The following is a 19,296-nucleotide window of genomic DNA, read 5'->3' as shown; positions in this document are numbered from 1 at the left end:
AGGGGTGATAGTAGGTGTCTAAATCACATCTGTCTTCTACTTCATAACTCAGCAAAAAGAAGCAAAGGCAGTAGGATTTGCTGGTGTTAGATTGTTGAGGGAGGTCAACACAAAGAAAGAAGCAGTAAAATTCAGACAGGCTAGAAAAGGGAGATGAAGCTCTTCACAGCCAGAAATGCAAAAGTTCTGTTTTGAAGAAACAGAAGTGTTAGGCTTTATCTATTGTTAAATAATTTCTACTGAACTAGGAAAACTTGAGTTTCCCAAAGCCAAGTCCTTCTGGCAATGTGCTGCCAGTAAGAACAGAATCTGAGGTTTGGTTGGTTCTTCTTCAAGTGCTTTTGACTCCTTACAAGGGAACATTGCAGTTCCTCCTGAGCCTGGTTTTTAGGCACATAGTCTACCAGGCTTTAGCTCAAAAAGTGGTGGAAATGCAAGGAAGTTAAGAGTTCTTTTAAAAGAGATCTTTATTAATGATAATATTGCTTCAGCTGGTGAGGATCTGACCTGTGCCTGTCAGTAATCTATTACGTCTCAGAGGCAGGCTACAGGAGATCTACCTGTCATCAACCCAACATTGCATTTAAGCTCTAGATCAGGCAGAGAAGAGTGTTTCTGGAGAAAGTGGAAAACACTCCTCCCTTCTTTTTGTTTCTAAATGAAATTGTCATAAGGAATGGGGACATGCAGTCTCACCCACTCTACCACCTTTTTTTAAATTTGCTTTTGGCACTTTGAATTTGGTATTTTTTTTTTCCCTTGGGATAGTGAGCTCACAAATCCAGAGATGACCTGGAACAACAAAAAGAAGAGGCTTTGATTTGGTCCATCAGCCCCAGAGTGGCTCTACATGAAAAGGACTCAACCTTCAGCCAGTTTGGGAAAAAGGATGAGAAAAAGCACAGAACACAGGGGAGGAGTGTAAGTATGGAAGGTAGTGAGCAGCCTGGATATTGAGCTAAAAAATCAGTACCAGCAGCCTAGAAAAAAAAATTAAAAAAATAAAAATATCCAGAGGAAGAATATAACATACTTGGAAAGGACACTGGCCAGAGCAGGCTTTGGTTTTTTTAGTTAGGACAGGAAACTCATAACCAAAGGTGGCTTGGAAGAGAAGGAGCACATGGATCAAAGAAGAGGAAATGCCAAAGAGCATTCACCAAGTCTCTGCTCACTGTTGAATAGCAGTGGGAGAGCAGAGCTTTTTGTGCTTGTATAAGAAGTTTAAAGAAGTCATTTAAAAACAGTGTAAGAACATAGAAAAAAGGAAACAACCTTAAGTGGTTGTGGGCAGCCCCTAGCATCCTGGAATAAAAAGAACAATATAAGAGGAAACACAGTCAAACAGAAATAATGGGGACGATAGAGGGAGCCAAATTAATTCAAAAAAACATCAGGCAAAATTGGTACCGCAGTTCTTCTGACAAAAAGAGAGATTAGGAGTCTTCATTTAGGGTTCACAAAGTTCCTAGCAGGGTAGAGAGTGAGGATACTACAAAGCTGTTTGACCCAGTGTCAAGAACAAACCAAGATGCAGCAGTAAGATAAGGCACAGCTGGACATTACAGGAATTCAGGGAAGAATGTCAGCATAGAGCAAGACAGAAACACAACATAAACTCCCTTTACATGGCTAGGGGACCAAAAGTTAGCTCTGTGGAAGAATTGGGCATTAGGTAATACTGTAAAATTCTGTAGCTGGCCCAAAGGAAACTGAGGATTTGTCACCTCTAGATTTTTCCCACAGAGCTGTTGGTATTTTTTAGGGCTCCTGCTTGTTGACAAAGTGCTCTGAGCTCGCCTGCCCTCTCCTCTCAGTTACTGCAGGGAGCTGGAGCTGGCTCAATCCAGCACAGGCAGACACAATACACAAGAGATCAGATACTGTCTTGCTCAAGATCAAGTCTTGCAGTCATTGTGCCTTGAAACACAGTCAGGGTTGGTCTCCTTCAAACAATAAATGAACCAAGTCAAAAGCTTTTGGGGAAAGCAGATGCAAAGGCTGAACTTAGAGAGATAACTAATAAACCAGTTTAAAAAATGGAGTACATTTTGGCAAAAACCTTGGTGAGGAAGGCATAGGAAATCTTATATTTTGTGTGAAATTTACAGCCAAGGAAGGCAAGGGCTGTGTTTGAAGAAAAATCAGGTGTCTGATGGCACCTCTTGTGTCATCTTCTGTGCCATGCCATTTCTCAAGGGACCCTCACAGACCCCCAAAGAGCACAGCAGTTGCAGCAGATGAGCCTGGTAGCCCTCCTAATCCAGTCTTCTCACTTCAACAGTTGCTACTCTCTGATACTTCAAAGAAAGGTGCAAGAAACCCCATAGTGGACAATAATAGAATAACCCGCCCACAAGGGAAGTTTTTCCCTAATCCCTCGCCATCAGTTAGTGGTTATATTGTGCCTTGAAGCCTGACAGTTTATATCCCTTCTAAAATTTATTTATATCCTGTCTAATGTGACCATGAATGTTCTTGGTATCCATATAAATGTCTAATCCTTTTCTGAATCCTGCTAATCTCCCGGCCTCAATGAAACCTCGTGGTAACAAATGCCATGTGTTAATTACGCACGGTACAAATATTTCCTTGCAGCATTTTAAATTCGCTTCCTTCCAATTTCACTGGGTATCCCTTGATCCTGCCATAGGAGAAAGGGCAATGAAATTAGAGCTTGTTCTTTCTTGCTGAGCCACGCTGCTGCTCCTTGATTTGTTTCTTCTCTAAATTAGCTGTTCCCATCCTCAGCCAGTTTTCCCTGGTTGGGCTGTTAGGCAGTGGCCTGACACACAGCACAGGGCTTATAGCTTCACCTTTTTCTCTGTTGATAGGTTCATTTGGAAGGGAAAAAGGGAGAGGAGACCCTGGAGATCTCAGAAATGGATGCTGGTTGGAGACTGAGGTCAGACAGCTTTGTGTCAGCAGGTGTTAGCAGCAATATGGTGGCGCTGACTGATGCCACCAGCCTTTCCCTCTCTGATCAGAGGCAGAGCAGGGTGTCTGCAATGTGTTTTCCCCTTCAGGCTGCTCCTGAAAGGGGATAGATATCCCCCTCCAACTCCAAGTCGGGAATTTCACTGCTTCCTCGCATCCACACTAGTTAAGACCAGGCGGTGGGATAAACCCAGTTCTGAAGGAATTGCCCTCATCCACAGCCCAGCTCTGACAGGACTGTGCTTGGACTCCAGGTTTCACTGGAGGTAGGAAAGCTGAGGCAGCTGGGCACAATGATCCTCTGTCATTTTTTAGCCGTGCTGCCCACAGAGAGCTTGTGGGGTGATGCAGTGACAGCACGCTTGGTGTTTCACCGCAGCTCCGTCCCATCAAGGCAGCTCCACGAGCAGCTAATTAATACCTACATGTCGCCGAATGTTTTCCCGCAGTACTGCTCCAAACAGGGCAGCGTTGCTCTTCATCTCCGAGGCAGGAGGAAACGGGGGAGCGGGAGCGTGGCTGACACACGGGGGTGGCCCAGGAGCGCGTCCGGCTCCTCGTGGCAGCCGCACGCGGAGAACAAGAAGCGCCGCTCGCGCTCCCTCACTCAGAGGCACGAAATGAGAGCAGAAACCCTGCGGGACTCCCCGGGCTTCGCTGCACCGGGAGCCACCCCCGGCAGCGCCCCGGTAGCTGCAGGTGCCCAGACAAGGGAGCGGCACCGGGAGCGGCACCGAGACCGGCACCGGCACCGGGAGCGCCGCGCCCGCCGGCCCCGCCCACCCCTCTGGTCCCGCCCCCGGTGGGCGTGGCCCGGCGGGTGCCGGGGGCCGGTTGTTGTGGTGAGCGCCGGCCCCGCCCCCTCCTCGTGCAGGGCCGCGCGCCGCCCCGCCCGCCCCGCCCTCACGCCTTTTGTCCCCTCCCCTCCCGCCCCGCTTCGCCCCGCCCCCGCCCGATCGCGCGCTCCCATTGGTGCTCAGGCACTCGGGACACGCCCCCCCGCGCGCGGAGCCCCGCCCCGCTCTCCCCCCGCTCCCCCCCCCCCGCGCCCATCTGTTCCCGGCGGCGCGGCCGTTCCTGCGCGGGGCGCGGGCGGGAGGCGGAGGGTGAGGGCGGTGAGGGCGATGAGGATGGGCCCGCGCAGCGGCGGCCGCCCGCGGTAGGGGGGGCAGCGGCAGCAGCAGCGCCCCCGCCGGCCCTGAGCCGCCCCGTGCGCGGGCGGCAGCGAGGGGGCAGCGCGGGGCCGCCGGGGGGCGGCCGCTGAGCGGCGTGGCGCCGGGGGGCGGGCGGGGCCGCAGCGCCGAGCGGCGGCGGCACACGCAGCCGCCCGCGGAGTGAGGGAGGCAGCGACCGAGCGGGCGGACGGCGGCCGCGGGAGATGTGCCCGGAGGAGGACGGCGGCTGCGGCGGCGGCGGCGGCGGCAGCGTAGCCGGCACCGGCGGCCCCGAGGCGGCGGCTGCGGTGGCGCTGGACGAGCTCCGCTCCTGGTGGGAAGTCCCGGCCATCGCGCACTTTTGCTCGCTGTTCCGCACCGCCTTCCGCTTGCCCGACTTCGAGATCGAGGTGAGTGCCCCGCGGAACGCCGCGCCCGTCCCGCCGGACAGCCCGCGGGCCGTGTCCGTGCCGCGGCTCCCGCTGCCCGGCGGCTCCCGCACGCCTCTCCCGCTGCCCCGCGATGTGGCGGGGGGCACCCCGCGGGCTCCGGCGAGCCGCTGGATCCCGCCGTGGTGCGGCGCGGGGTGCTCGCTCCTTTTGCGGCGGAGCCGGCAACTTCCCCGTCCCTCCCGGGCGCGCTCGCAAACTTTCGGCGCGCCCGTCCCGGGCGGCGGCGAGCGGGAGCCCCCCGGCTCCGGGGGCGGCCGCGGGCGGAGCGGGGCCGGGCCGCATTGTTCCGCCGGGCCGGTGTCCGCACACAAAGGTGGCGGGGGGACGGACGCGGCACGGAGCCCGCGGTGGGTCCCCCGTGCCCAAAATGGTGGCGGCGAGAGGCGGGCCCGGCCCGGTAAGCCCCCAGCTCCCCCGGGGGTACCGGCGGCTGCTGCTGGGGGGTTCCCCCAGCGCGCTCAGCTGTGCCCGGCTCGGCTCCTTTTGTTGCGGGTGGGGGTCCCCAGCTGGCCGCTGCGGGGTGAGGGTCCTGCCCAGCCTTTCTCCCGCATCCCGGCGAGGCCGGAGGGCTCCGCGGGGCACCGCGCCGCTCATTGTGCGGCTCAGCGGAGCCGCCGGGGCATCCACGGTGCCTTCACCGCCGCCCCTGTCCCCCACGGAGCGAACGCTCTCGGCTTTCGTAGCTTCTTCACCCGTTTTCCCGTGTAACTTTCTTGGGTGGTTTGTTTGGGGTTTGGTTTTCTGTTTTTTTTTTTGTTGTTGTTGTTTTTTTTACTTAATTTTAATTCTTATTTTCATGTGCGCCGCTAATGTCCCGTAAATATTTTGTGCGCCGGCTACAAATGTTACAAACAAAGTGTGTCCTGGTAGGAAATCTTTTGTGCTTGCTGTGAAAAGCTATTCTTGCCAGCGCGTTGGCAATAAACCGGGTGAATAACGTGGTGGCGTGTGTTTTTTAAAGACAGTAATTGCCCCGTGAATGCGAATTCCAAAGATGCTTAAAAGTTCAATGGGATGCGCGAAGCCCTAAAGAGCAAAACTCCTCGAGTAGGATGTGAATTTCTGAAGAGGGGGAATCCCTTGTGCGGTACGAAATCTTGAAAGGGGATAAGATCTCTCAATGATGCAACTTCTTGCGAAAGAGAACTCCCCTCCCCCTCCTATTGATGCCAAACCATTAAAGGGGGAGGCTCTCCGAGCCCAGCAGCGCAAAGTCTTGAAGGAACCTGAATTTACAATGATAAAAGGGCCAAGGCACTAGCCTTTCACCTTTGGAGGCAATTAGCATCTGGCTTGCTTCACAAATGAAGTAAATGTGGGCTCCCCTTTGGTTCCCGGAGCACGCTTAAGGCTGGGGGAGTTAACATCATCACTCGGAACAAATTAACTTGCTTTTTTTGGGGGGGATGCCCGGGAGGAGGAGGAGGAGGAGTGCGGACGCGTTGGTGCTGGGGGTGTTGCAGAGCAGAAGCAGCACACCGAAAACATCGCCAAAAAAAAAAAATCTCGGTGCACGTGGATGGCCTGCAGCCCTTGGCAGAAATGGGTTTTAAAGCATGGCGTTTGTACGAGGGTCGGTGGAAATTGCGGCTAAAATCGGGATGCTGTGAGAGGACGGATGCGGCTGTCAGAACTCTGCTCCTTCAGGCACGTGGAGTAAATCTCCTTCCCCGGCAGAGGGTGAGCAGCCCAGCACAAGCAGTTTCAAAAGTTGCTGCTCCTCGAAGCTCAACCATCTTGTTACCTCTTGCCTGGTGTAGTTGTTCCAGTTTCGCCACTGGTTTCGGGGATATCTGGGATCAGAGCTTTGCACAAAGAGCTTGCTCAAATAGTTCATGGTTTGAAAGCGATTGCCAGCCATGGGACTTGTACTTTTTTCTGAGAGTACTGCTCTGTGTGGTTTTTTTTAATTTGTGTTTTATTTAGCTGCATAAAGAAGATTTATTCTGTGGTTTTGGACCTAATAATACCAGGTGCCCTTTCTAGGTGGTGTCACTGCTACCTCTGAGACATGCTTGAGTTTTGGGGGTGTCTGAATAAAATGGAGGTGTCTATTCCTCTAGTGGAGATGCCAGGATTTAAAGCACATATTAGGGGGAAATAAAACCATAGCTAGCCTTCAAAAAGTGAATCTGTGCTTGTGTATGAATGATATTTTCTTGCTTTAGCTTTGGTTATTGCAGAGAGGTGTGCTTGGGGCTGAACACCAATGGATTGGGGTAAACCATGAGTAAACCAGGGGTGATTGCCCCAGTTCATGTGGGTGCAGAGTAAAACGGGTGCTTTGAGTGAATCTGTGTATGTGGAAAGAAAAATGGAGATCTCAGGCTCAGGGGGTTTCAGCTGGAGGATGCTCATGCTCAAACCTCCTTGAGCTTCACAGCTGATGTTTGTCCAGCTCTGCCCAGTGTCTCTAAGGGACGGTCTTACCCTGGATGCAGCTGTCTCTTCTTGGATATTCTCTTCTTCCTAGGAGGTGTGAGCTCCTCTGAGCTTAAATTCTGCTTGGTGGTGCTTTTTTTACTGGTTTTCTGATACCCATGGACCCCTAGGGGGGAGTTTGGTGCTAAGCTCTTGCAACATCATTATAAAAGGCAGAAGTTTTAAACAAGCCTTAATTCTGCTTGAAATAAATCTCCCCTGCTTTCACTCTCCCTCCAATTTCAGCAGGTGGGTCAGGTTAAGGTTTTGCTACTACCATCCCTGCAGTCCTCAAACCAGACAAAACCTAATCTTCCAATTTGTGGTGTTCTGTTGGTCATTTTAAAAAAGCTCTGGGTATTTTTTCGTTTTTCCTCCTCCAATATCTCCTCCCGCCCCTTCCCCCCGATATATTTTTTCTTCTGGTGGGTCTGTCCATAGCTAGCTGGAAGGCTCTGTAATCATAGGCCATCTGGACCCATCCCTCCTGTGCTGAGCAGATTTGCTGAGGGTATTTGAGAAGTTTGGGGCCCTTAGTAGAGAGGCAGAATGGAGCTCTTTCTTTTTATTTTTTTTTTCCCCCCTTCCTTTTCACTTTTGAAATGCAAACCCTTTACCTTCTACTTACTGGCCCAAAAGAAAATGAAGCTTCCAGGCTTCCAGATGTGGGGCTGCCATCAGCAGCTGGATTGCAGAAACTTGGGGAGTTTTAATTGGGAATGTTTTAATTTTCTTTTTGCCGGACCGGTGCATAGCCAGAGACTGCAGGGGAAGGGGTGTCCAAAAAGAAAGAGGCATCCATCAGGCTGGACTCTGGGCATTGTTTGGGGAGGGGGTGGGCACAGCTGGCCCTCATGCTGGCTCTGGCAGATGCAGGCGCCTGGGTTCCTCTTTTTAAATCTCTGCTTCAGCATCACCCGGCAATGGACTCAGGAGGGGTTCGGCTAGCGCCAGCAGGTCAAAAGTTCAGTGGGACAGAAGCGGGTGCTTCGGCTTCATGCCGTGTTTTAACATGGATCTGAGGATGGCAGAGAGCACTTCTGCCTTCTGGGGTGGGTTGGCTTTTTTTTTTTCTTTTTTCTTTTTTTTTTTTTTCTCCCTTCCTCCCCTTTTAAATGGCTGCCTTGTCAGCCATCTGCTGTGCAAAACTTTCATGCCACTTCAAAAGTGGTCTTTTGGTTGTGTTGGCTTGGTTGTCATGGCGTGTTTCTTGGTGGTTTGTAAAATCACAGAATGGGTACGGTTGCGAGGGACCGCACTGGGTCATCTGATCCAACCTCCCTGCATCACACTAATCTGCATCACTGAGTTTGTCCTCAGCTACTCCAACAGCACAGCAGCAGGAGAAGGTGTGGCTGCGTGGGGCACGTCATTTTTTTTCGGTTGTCATTGCCTTGATGGACAGAAAGGATGCTTTCCACAGTCAAATTAGTGCAAGTGATGATAGGGAGTGATTTATTTCCCTCTTCAAGACTGGACTGTAATGTGGGACACCTCTTGTGTCAAAGTATCTCCTGGCCGAATGCCCTTCCCCTCTGCAACTGAAATATCCTCCTGGCAGCTGCAGGGGTTGTTGGTATCGAAAATATTGGGAAAATATTTAACGTTTTCAAACGTATTTCAGCATAACTTTAAAACACTGGACAGGAGCCAGTGTGGCGTGGCCACCCAGCTCTTTGGCATGTGCTCTCAGGAGCTGTGGACTCAAACATTTAGGAACTTCTGCCTGGGTGTAGGTTGAGGGGAGGTGACTTTCCAGAACGTGCTTGGAAATAGTCAAAACATTGTTGTTAACTTAGTTTATTTGGAAAAGGGGGGAAAGCCACATTACACAGGGCAAACATAAATCTTTTCCTGTGGTTTTTAAAAGCACCTTTGGGCAAATTGCCTCTGCTGTTAACTTTGCTGCAGCTTTAAGATGCTTTTCCTTGCCCCTTGCTAGCACTTGAGGCTCTGGCTCTGCCTTTAGATACATTCCTCCCACCCACAGGCAGGGAGGGCACTGCTGCTCTTGCCTACCTTTTTCCTTCTCTAGTGTGGTATCTCCGTGCTGGTTCTTGAACAGGCTCTTTCTGTCAGGAATATTATGTGGCTGTTAGAAACCAGCAGCTGCTGCTGCTCCCCCGGGTCCCCCAGGAGGAGGAAGAGTGTGGAGAGAGGGAGAGCTGGAGAAGGAGACAGCAGAGAACAGGGTTTCTTCTATCTGTGCTTTAAAAGAAAAAAAAAAATATGTGTTAAACAGTGTGTTAGTAATACTTTGAAAAGAATTTTTCCTAGTGAGGACAGGATGGCCAAATATGCTCTGACCTCCACTGTTGCCTCATGTGAAGTCCTGCTGAAAATTCTCTGTGATTCCCTTGCTCTGCCCTTTGGGTGTGTCCCTTGTGATCCATTACACCAAAATGGCACAACCTTTCTGTTCTGTCAGTGGCTTCTATGGGGTTAATTCCACAGGCAGTAGGGTTTGGCACCCAGGTACAGCCTTCACCCCTCTATAGCTATTCAGGTCTGGTGCTGCATTATTATTGGTATTACAGTAGCATGTTCAATGTCTGCTCCTCATCCTCCTGCTCTGTGATAGTTGAGCTGGCCAGGTGGTTTCTGATCAGAAGAATTTAAAATCTGAGTAAGATCAATGCAGCAAGAAGGTGCTGCAAGCTGATGAAAATGTTGGTGAATTCATGTAGGTCAGCTGTGTTCATTGAGGGTAGTTCTGAGTTTAAATGCTTTTTTAGTGGAATATGTAGGATGTCCATCCCTCTTGCCTGTTCACAGTAAGCAACATGAAAGTGGGAGGGAGTGGGTAGTGACTGAAGGAACAGCAAACAATAGATCTGCTGACTAAAACTTCCCTCTCGTGTGAAGCACCTTGCTTCAGAAATAACACATTGTCTGGGGAAAGGTAGAGTAACTGGCAGTGCAGGGAGAGGTGCTGTACAGAGAGGAGACAGGGCTGGAAAAGATCATGGAATTCAAATATACAGAAAAGACAGTGTTGGTTCTGTTTTGTGGACAGACCAATTTATGGACCACTCTGAATTTGGGTTATATCACTGCGTGATGAAGCATCAGCTTCATCAGAGTAGAGGGTGTGAGTTGGGTGTTTGTTGTTTAAAAAAACCAAACAAAATCAAGGGCCAATACTGGTTTTATTGTTTTTTCTATCTGTCCCATCTGCTGTTTGGTTCAGTTGCTGCACTGCCCCATCCCTCTCCCCGTATCTGTTCCAGCACCACTTCTTACTTTGCTGCTCTTGCCTTTTGCTGTCTTAGTTATTCTGTTCATAATAGAATCATTAACACTCTTCATGTCAGCCTTGGGCTCTAGAGTTCATTGAGATTAATGGAGGGGGGAGGCAGAGAGATACTTCTCAGAGCTGTTGTTTCAAGTGGTCTGCAAATTGGAAAGCAGTTTCCATTTCAAATGCAAGTTACATCTTTCCCAACTGTAGATCTTAAACTTTTACACAAGTGTTTACATTTTATATAATGATACTCTAGGGTAATTGAATAAAAAAAAAATAAACAAAAACCCCCACAAAAACCCAAACAACCAAAAAAAAAAAAAAACAAAAAGGAATAGATAGTTCAGGAGGCTGATACATGAGTTAAAACGTTATCTTAAGCCTGTGAAAAGAAACTAGTGACTGCACCGAAGCCAAAGGGTGTCTGAACAATGGATAAGGAAGGTTATTTTGACAGCAACATTTTGAATGGATCTGAGTTAGGTGACAGGGAAGTTGGAGAATGACTGTAGCAGTCTAAGGCAGAAGGGAAGGAGGAACGCGATAACAATTTCAGAGATTTGGTGGAGCACATGGAGCCTGATATTACAGATTTTATGTGGTGTTAGTATAGGCAATTCTTCTGCTGGCACAGCTGACACTGAAAATCGTGCCTGGTGTTAGCTGAAGTGTTTGTGTACCCACAAGTTTAACAGTTTAAGCTGAGTTTATTTTAAGACCGATTTAAGATAATCAGGTGCAAGTCTTTCCCCACTAGGAAAAAAAAAAAAAAATAATAGTTTGTGTAGGAGCTTAAATATGACTTTGCAGTTTGCTTTGTTTCAGAAGACCCAAGTACCACAAACAAACCTGTGCCAATTCAATCAGCCGATTTAAAGTGATTTAAACTTCTACACAGCGCTTTTAAATCAGGCCTCAAAACTTTTTTCCTTGTGGAATTTGCTCTAACCAAACTAGCTAAAAGTAACACTTTAAAAGTGTTGCAGATTTATATGTAGACCTGCTTAACTGCGGTCTTTTTCTCCCAGCAAATAATGCCGGCAGAGCTGTGCCATTCTGCCCCTGGCATCTGTTAAGTGCCTGCATGAAGAGTGAAGAATTAACTTTTGTAATGGCAATGGATGCTTTCATAGACTTCTTTCAGGCAAAAATCTCCTCAGGAAAAGGGCTATGGATAGAAATGGCAACAGCCAAGGAGTTAAAATTCCCGAATTAAAAGTTTATCGTGTAAACATTATTGTAGGTATGTATGATTTTTTTTTTTTTTAATTTTTTTTTCCCCCCTCTTCGTTACCAGAAGCAACAGCATCTGCTGTGGTGGTGGGAACAATGCAGCCTAGTGATTCCTCCTTCCTTACAGTAGAGAATCCTGTTAAACACACAAGGCTGTGCCTCAGAGTGTATCCTTTCAGCAGGCTTGTTCCTTTTAATGGGTGCCCATTCCTGGGGTCTCCATTGTTTCACCAACAATAGCACTAGGGGCAGCTGATTTGGTTGACAGAAAATGCGTTAATTTAACAGATCTATTCCCTTTAGCCGGTCTCCTTCCTATTGTGCCCCAGTTCTCCCCCAGTTCCTGGGGAGGAGGGCCTCGAGAGCAGGGTCTGTTAGGTGGAAGGCTCCTGCAATTAGGAAGGGTTTGCAGCCTTTTGTGCGAGGAGCAGAAAACAGCTGATGGGGAAAAGTGGTGAGAGTGCAGTTTGCTTATTGCCAGAACACTCATTTTTTCTGCCTTTTTTTTGGGGGGGGGGGGGGCTTACAGAGCGCCTTGACAAGGAATAACTCGACACTAAGCACCGATGGCAGTGCAGGTCTTTGCTTTGCTCAGAGGTGGTCCTGCAGCCCAATGTGGCAACTCCTTTCAGCGCTGGCTCAACTTCTTGACAAACTCTTTATAGACTGTAAATGCTTAGCTAAAACACCAGCTTTCCACTGAAAAACCAAAGCTGCTGGTATTATCCGGGGTAGGGCTGCTGAGAGCTGGCTGGGGAAGGCAGGATGTAAAGTTAACACCAAATTATTTGAAACATGAGGGGCAATAATGGTCCTCAGGGACCCCTGCCCTGGGCCAGGCCACCAGTTTAGTGTAGTTTTTGGACTGGTCTGATTTAAACAGTGCAGGCTCTTCACCCTTGGGTGCACTTACACTGGTTCAGCTCTTCCCTGGAGTAACTTATCTTGGTTCAGTAACAGAGAGGGGTGTCTTTGTTGGTTTTTACATCAGCATGGCCAAGCTGACACGTTCAGCCTGGTGGGAAGGAGGGGGCAGTGAAACACGAAGCTCTTCTGCTCTTGGGGGCTGCCGGCTGCCAGAAAGATCTTGGCTGCCAGAAAGAAGATCTTGCTCTCTTTCATGCCCTCGTTTCAGCCACGCTTCTGACTCTGTGGTTTGCCCCTTTCCTGGCACCATCCCAGCTGCTGGCTGGGTTTTTGCAGGGGTTGTAGTTCTGTGGTGGGAGCAGGACCTCCTGCTTTTGGTGGTTGCAAGCTGCCGGGTCAATCCGCTGTGGCTCTTGAAACTCTACCCGTAGTTTAGTTCTGCTTGCTGGGGCTGGTGATGTAAAAAGAGCTCTGGAGGGTCTTTTTCCTCCTCTTTGGTAAAGCCATTAGTTCTCTGGCTCTTGCTCTCCAGCTAAGCCTGCTGTAAAGGGGACAGATCTTAGTATGGTCAAAGGGTTGGAAGGCAGACCTAGTATTCTCTTTTCTGGTGAGCCCTGTATGTAGGGAGTTGTGTGGCAGCAAAAATATTTATATATCCATAACACAAGGCAAAGAGGGTTGTGGTTGGAGGTTTTGGGGGTTTTTTTCTTGCTTGTTTTTTTTTGTTGTTGTTTGTTTTAGGAGGCAAAGGGTGAGAGTTCACTTAAAGAGCTTGACTCTTAATAGAGCTTGTCATTGTTGCTAATATAAAACAAATGATGAGCATGGGAGAGGAGTCAAAGGCTCCCTCTTCTGGTGTTCTGGGAAGGTTCAAATACTGAAAAATAACCAAGGAAAAAGACCCCTTCTCTGCTTTCCTGTGGTATTCTGTGACCTCACTTAGGCCTGACCATTACTGGCCCACCATGTCTCTTTGTGCCCCTAAATATGCAACCTTAATGGCTCTCTGTGGAAGTGAAATGCATTTTCAAATGCAAAATAAGTTGCAATTGTAAGTAGAAGTGAGTCCTGGTTTCAGAAGGGTTCCCAATCTGAGCAGGGAAAATGGCAGCCCTGCATATGACATTTCTCAGTGCTTCCCTTTGCTTCTCCTCTTTGCTGCACCCTCCTCTTGTGAAGATAATGCCGTGCATTTCCCAGGCCATGCGTGTGCATTGGCATGTAAACATGTTTGGGATGATTGGAGTGGCCAAATGTGCTGAGCACTCCCTCTAGGAAAGCGTGGCCAAGGCTCTGGCACTCCTGTAGCTTTATGTTGAGTCAGTCCAGAATTCAGAACTTATTAGTGGTTGATTGATGGAGAAATGTGCACAAGGAGCAGTACTTTGTTGGGAATTTGAGATGAGTTTTCTAAAAGCCGTTATATAAAGTGTAGTACCTCTGAAATTAATAGGATTTCAGAGCATTAGAGAAGGGACTTTTTTTTCCTTTCATATTTGTTTTTTTACTGGAGAGCTGGCCATCACATGGCTATTTTTCCCTGTGTTGGTAGTGTGGAGTCATGAGCAGTGTCTGATGGAACCAGAGGACATCAATTCTCGAGCTGCCTTCCCACAGCAGCTCCTGCCACCGTCACGGCCGGCAGTAAAACTGCTCGCCCGGATTAAAAACCACAACGCTTTTTCCTTTAGAGCGAGCTGTGCCTCACCAGCAGCAGTTCCCCCGGCCAGCTCCTTCCACAGCCCCACAAAAGGGTTGTACCAGCATGACTGAAGCAGGGAATGGAAACAGGGCTTTTTATAGCTGACACTTCTGCTGAAAGAAACTCTTATCGCGCTGCAGCCCTGGGTAGCAGGTGGAGGGAGCCTGCACAGGTAACAAGAGGTCATGCAGCAATGAGGGCACCTGGGGAAGAAACCTTATCAGTAAGACCCTCCCTGAATGGGTTTTGGGCTATATCAAGCCTTGCTACATTTCTTTGTTTTCTTTTTCAAGTGAACATTCTGGTTAGAAAAGTTTGAATTTGGAGTTGGATGGTGAGCTTTTAAATTGTTCATTCCGTAGTCAGTCCTGAACAAGGAGCTGAAATTGGTTAAACTTAGCTGTAGTCGAGAGTCTTGCACAAAACCAGAATAGTGCAAAACTCTTTTTTTAAAAAAAGAAACAAACAAAAAATTTCCTGAGAAGAAGGTTTCTCTGTGGCTCTGGTCACCCAACAATGCAGCTATCTATCCATCAGGATTTGTTTGCCTGTGCTGAAGAGGCTGGAGCAGCTTGCCTTGTTGGACAGGGCAGCCATGTAGAATAAACAGGGAATAGCAGTCTCGATTTCCTTTCTTTCAGCCTGATACAAGGTGCCGAGGCACTGAAGACTATTTTGCCCTTAAGATAATTGTGAGTTGGAGAGGATCAAAGGGCTTGAGGGGGTTTTTTTGGTTGAAAGGGGATTTTCTCCATGGACAGCTGCAGTAGTGCATTAGTAGAGCAATGGATTATCTTTCCATGATCTGTAGGATCTCAACCAGCTATCGAGGGGCCCCACTGAAGGCTGCTGCTTGGGGGAGGCAGAGTGAAAGTCTCCTCTAGCAGGGAGACCTGTAATGCCTGGGAGCTCGGACCACTTGACTCCCCCTGCCCCAGCAGGCTGCGTGGTGCTGGATATTCTTAGACTGCAGATAGTGCTGGGAGCATGAGGAAAGGGAGCCCAGCTCTCAGCCATGACTAACTGCAGCTGATGCCCTGCATCCACCCTGCTCTCCAATGGAAGTGCTTATTAAGGAATGTGAGAAGCCCATTCCAGCTGCTGTGGCATCCCGTAAAGGGCAGCGTGTAATTTGGGAGGGTGTTGCGAGTCCCTTGGTGGAGCAAACTGCTCTCTGTAGTAAACATCTGACCTGCCAAATGCCCAAACTTTGTCATTTTGGGAAGTTTTGGACGATGGCTGATCTGCAAATAGCTGTGGCATTGAGAGGGTGTCCCTGCACATGCCTGGATGGGTATCTGGATCCTTGCTCTGCACTTTTCGCTGGGGGGAGGCAACACATCTGGCCTGACTGTGGCAAGGGTGGCAAGAGGGGATGGGACAGGACTTGGTGCTATCAGAGGTGGAGATCAGGTCATGCTGTGCCTCCCTGACCCGGTTTCAGGGCCGGGGGATGAGGGGGCTGGAATGTGTGGGGCAGCGGAGCTGTCAAGGAATGCGGGTCCCCAGGTGGCCGCTTGTGCTTAAGTCGGGCTCAGATTGCATCTGTGCTGGTTAATGAGTGCTGGGACAGCCCTGCCCTGCCAGCTCCTCCTGTGCACACCTCCTCAGGTAGTGAGTGGCATGCCAGCAACACAGGGGTGACAATCTTGAGAGGGGGGGGTGTTAAAATCACCCTCCCAGCACTTTTAGAATTTTCTGTTAACTTTAATGATGAAAGCTTTATGGCTTTTTGGTTGGTTGGGGTTTTTTTTTGTGATTAGTGAAACACAAGGTGGGATGAACCCAGCTTTGGATTTCAGGGCTGAGGGTTTTTTTGGGACAGGCAGTTAGAAAGACTTGTCTTTATTTGTAAGCAGGACTGGTTTCAGAGTTTTAAGGGCCGCCATACGATGTTGTGTTGTTTTTCCTTGGAGTAGCAACTACAGTTTATAATCATTGCCTAGTCCTTAGCCAGTTGGCAGGAAGACTGCTGTGAAGGGATTGATTATTAGTGGATGTTTCATTGTGCTGTCCAAGCCTGACTTTCTTGATCTAACCAGTTTCCTTCGGTTGGAATGGCTGTAGTCAGCAGGGAGAAGAGAGGGAGATGTGTCTCTTCCCTCTCAGCAGCGCTGTTTCTTGTTCATGGGATATACTCAGGATAAGAAAAGTCAACAAAAAGTGTCAACACTTGAGCATTCTCAGAGAAAGGCAGCTGGCTGCTGGGGACTGCTCGCAATTTTTCTGCTTCCTCTTGTGATTCTCTCAGTTATTTGTTTTTGGAGTGGTGACTTAAAACTAGTGCTGCTTGGTGTGAGCATCCTGGAGGCTCCACCCTTTCCCTGGGAGAGGCACCAACAGAGTGGAAACATCATCAGGAAGATGATCTAGAGCTCAGAAAAGCCAAGACACACCGGCAGCTGTGGCAATTGGACATGAGTTAGCTTTTAAACTGGCAGTGAGTACAGAGGCAACATCTGCCAGGCTCCTTGGATAAAAGCTGGGATGGTTTGGTTGTGCTGAACCACATCCTGCTGCAGCTCCTCTGATAAACCTGGGCTAGCAAATTAAAAGTTAGGATGAGTGCGGCCGTGCTGTAGTGGCGTTGCTGGTGCTGCTGTTTGGGAGAGGGGTTTGAGCTGGGCCTGAGCAGGAGCAGTGTGTGAGGAAGGGGCCAAAGGAGGAGGTGTGTGTCAGGCTTGGGCTGGGCTGCACACCCCACCCTGCTGTGCTTAGGCTGAACAGTAGCAACTGGAAGAGGACGGCTGAGCTAATGCTTAAAAGGTGGAGGGATGGGAGACTCCATGCCAGGTCTTGGAAGGCTGATCCTAACCCTCTGCTTGTGTCCTGCTTTCCTCCCCCACTCCCAAAGCCCCTCTTGGGCTGTGTGGAAGTGTCCCAGTTCTTGCAGCTGTGTTAGTTGTAATGGGTCATTTAGTCCTGAAATCCCTGTGTAAAAGGGGCAAGTCCTTGCCTCGTGTGACAGCTGCCGCCTTGCACTTTTCCCCAGGCTGGAAATAACTGCATATGACACAGGAGCAGAGCGTGGCATGGGGGAGGGAGGAAGGTTTCTGGCTTCCTCTTAGCGCTATAATGGCTTTGCTGTGCGCCTCTTCTCCCATGCGGACCGTAGCAGAGCCATGCCCCACATATTTAGCAGATCTCTCAGCTGGCAGCGCCCAGGCAATACTCTTTAACAGCCTGGCATTCTCCAGGCTCTGTAGACTGGAGTGTTCTGTGCATCTGGGAGCAGGACAGAAGGGATGTGAGGTGGTGGTGGTGATGCAGGACGCTCGCCTGGAGCATCAGGGAGCCTCTCTGGAAGCCGTGTGCCTGCCCATCTGGAAGGGTGAGCCTCGCTGCTCTCTGCAGGGACAAGGAGAGGGAAGGTGGGAATGTTTCTGCTCCCTGCTCCCCTCTTCAAAATCCAAAGCCTTGAGCCCATGGAAACCTGGCCAGCTTTTCCTTCTAGCTGAAGGGCTGTCTCCTGATTGGAATGACAGCTTTGAACTGGAAGACATTATTTCATTAGCGTGCTAATCAGATACAGAGATTACCTGATTGGCTACTTAATAATTAAATGAAGTTGCCTGTAATTCTTTGAGCACACACAGAACTAATTAAATTAACCCTTCACTGCCCTGCATGCCTGGGATGCACTTGTGTGAAATGGAGAGGGCAGCTTCCCCAATGTGGGGACTGTGGTCAGAAAGGGATGGTGGTCGTGAAGTAGCCATTGCAGGACCTCCAGAGTGGTTTATCAGGAGCCTGGAGAGGAGAAGATGATGCGCTCCTATACCCTTTCCCTTTAGTTTGACACACCTGGTATGTGACCTGTGTGTCTGGCAACAGGCTACCAACAGATCCTGTTTCCTAATAGCCAAAAAATGCACTGGGATCATGGAGTTGATGCCAAGGCATGTGCAGTAACCCAGCCCATGGCTTAGGATCACCTGGTGAAAAGCAGAGAGAAGGAAAACCTTGACAGTTCTTGAGGAGGAACAGTCAAACAGAGACCAGAAGATGTTCTGCTGTACTTTTGGAACATTATTCTCCCCTGTCCTCACTGGCACGTAGGCACAAGCCAGGTTCTTTCCTTGCATTTGGCAGGATTACACCAATTAAACTTCTTGTTGACCGCCCATTTCTCTCTGTTCCTGCAGTGTCTGCTCCAGGAACTGCACTTTGCACATGCTCACAAGGGTGTATTTCCAACAGTTTGAGGAGGACACAGAAGTCATAAGTGCCATAACTTTCTTTTAGTATAGGTGTAAAAAAAAAAAAAAAAAAAAAGTGAAAAGAGTAATAAACACTAAGTTTCCTTGTGTTTTTCAGCCCCAGTGCTATGCCCAAGCTTTCAGCTTCTGTAATGCTACAGGTGTGGCAGTTTGAAATTTATAGTGAAGGGCTGATTTTCATAATGTGTGAGAGAATTGTTACCATGTTGAAGACACTCTATGTTTGATCATTTCACTGCTAGGGTGAAGAGTTAGCATCTATAATTTTGTTGTATCCATTTTTAGTGCTAAGCATTGGGTTGAGGCAACAGAAAAGCTACCTTATAATAATCCAACTCTCTTCCCTTGCTGCTGCCACTGTCTCCTTCTAGACTTTGCCCATACATGTTAAAATGAAACTGTCAAATTAAGCACATTTCACTGTCATCCAGAGCTAAACTTGGCAGAGAAGAGCCCTTGGACCTTCTGGCCTAAGTTAACCACGGCTGGCTTCAGCTACCCCAGTAAGGAATTGCTGTGGCATGCAGAACAGCTTTCCCCTTCCCCGTGGTCCATGTTGCTGACTCTGTCCTCTTTTTCCCTGAAGATTGGTTGTAGCAGCAGTGTCCTTGGAGCCAGCAGAGGGATAAATATCTCGAGCCACTGCTTTGTCTTTAAAATCTGGCTTCCACATGACAGGCAGCCCAAAATGCTTTCAAAAACAGGTCAGGATACAGAAGAAAACAGGGAGGATGGGAAACAAAAGGGCAGCTTTCAGGGTAATTAGATGGTTTCAGTGCTCCCTCTGGCAGGGAGCATTCGCAGGTGAGACATGACCCCCTGTGCTGAGTCTCTGCAGATGTGGGTGTGCTGGCAGGGTTTGAAGCAAGAGCAGAGAGAGCAGCCAGTGAGCCTTGGGATGTCCTTGTGTCCCTACTGATCTCTGAGGTTTAGCATCTCCACTTCCAAGCCCTTGCATCTGCTCTCCCCACCAGCCAGCCTTTGCTATCCTCCCTACACTCCCCTCTGCCTTCCTGGGTCAGACCCAGGTCTGTGATTCTCACCTGTGGCTCCCAGGTGCTTGCAC

At 49.4% G+C, this 19,296-nt stretch overlaps 1 protein-coding gene across 2 annotated transcripts in view; it reads left to right on the top strand.

Moving 5' to 3' along the window:
- Positions 1-4,053: 4,053 nt before the first annotated feature.
- The window catches only part of LOC131586140 (chromatin remodeling regulator CECR2), a 99,110-nt gene continuing 83,867 nt past the window's right edge, over positions 4,054-19,296 (top strand). For both annotated transcript variants that reach the window (XM_058852948.1, XM_058852947.1), the window contains exon 1: positions 4,054-4,501. In XM_058852948.1, the coding sequence (XP_058708931.1) occupies positions 4,316-4,501 (186 nt within the window). In that variant the 5' untranslated portion in view covers positions 4,054-4,315. The remainder of the gene's footprint in view (positions 4,502-19,296) is intronic.

This window comes from Poecile atricapillus, chromosome 18, assembly GCF_030490865.1.
Source record: "Poecile atricapillus isolate bPoeAtr1 chromosome 18, bPoeAtr1.hap1, whole genome shotgun sequence".
Taxonomy (NCBI): domain Eukaryota; kingdom Metazoa; phylum Chordata; class Aves; order Passeriformes; family Paridae; genus Poecile; species Poecile atricapillus.
The sequence above is the reverse complement of the archived record's forward strand: the minus strand, read 5'-3'. Positions and strand labels throughout refer to the sequence as shown.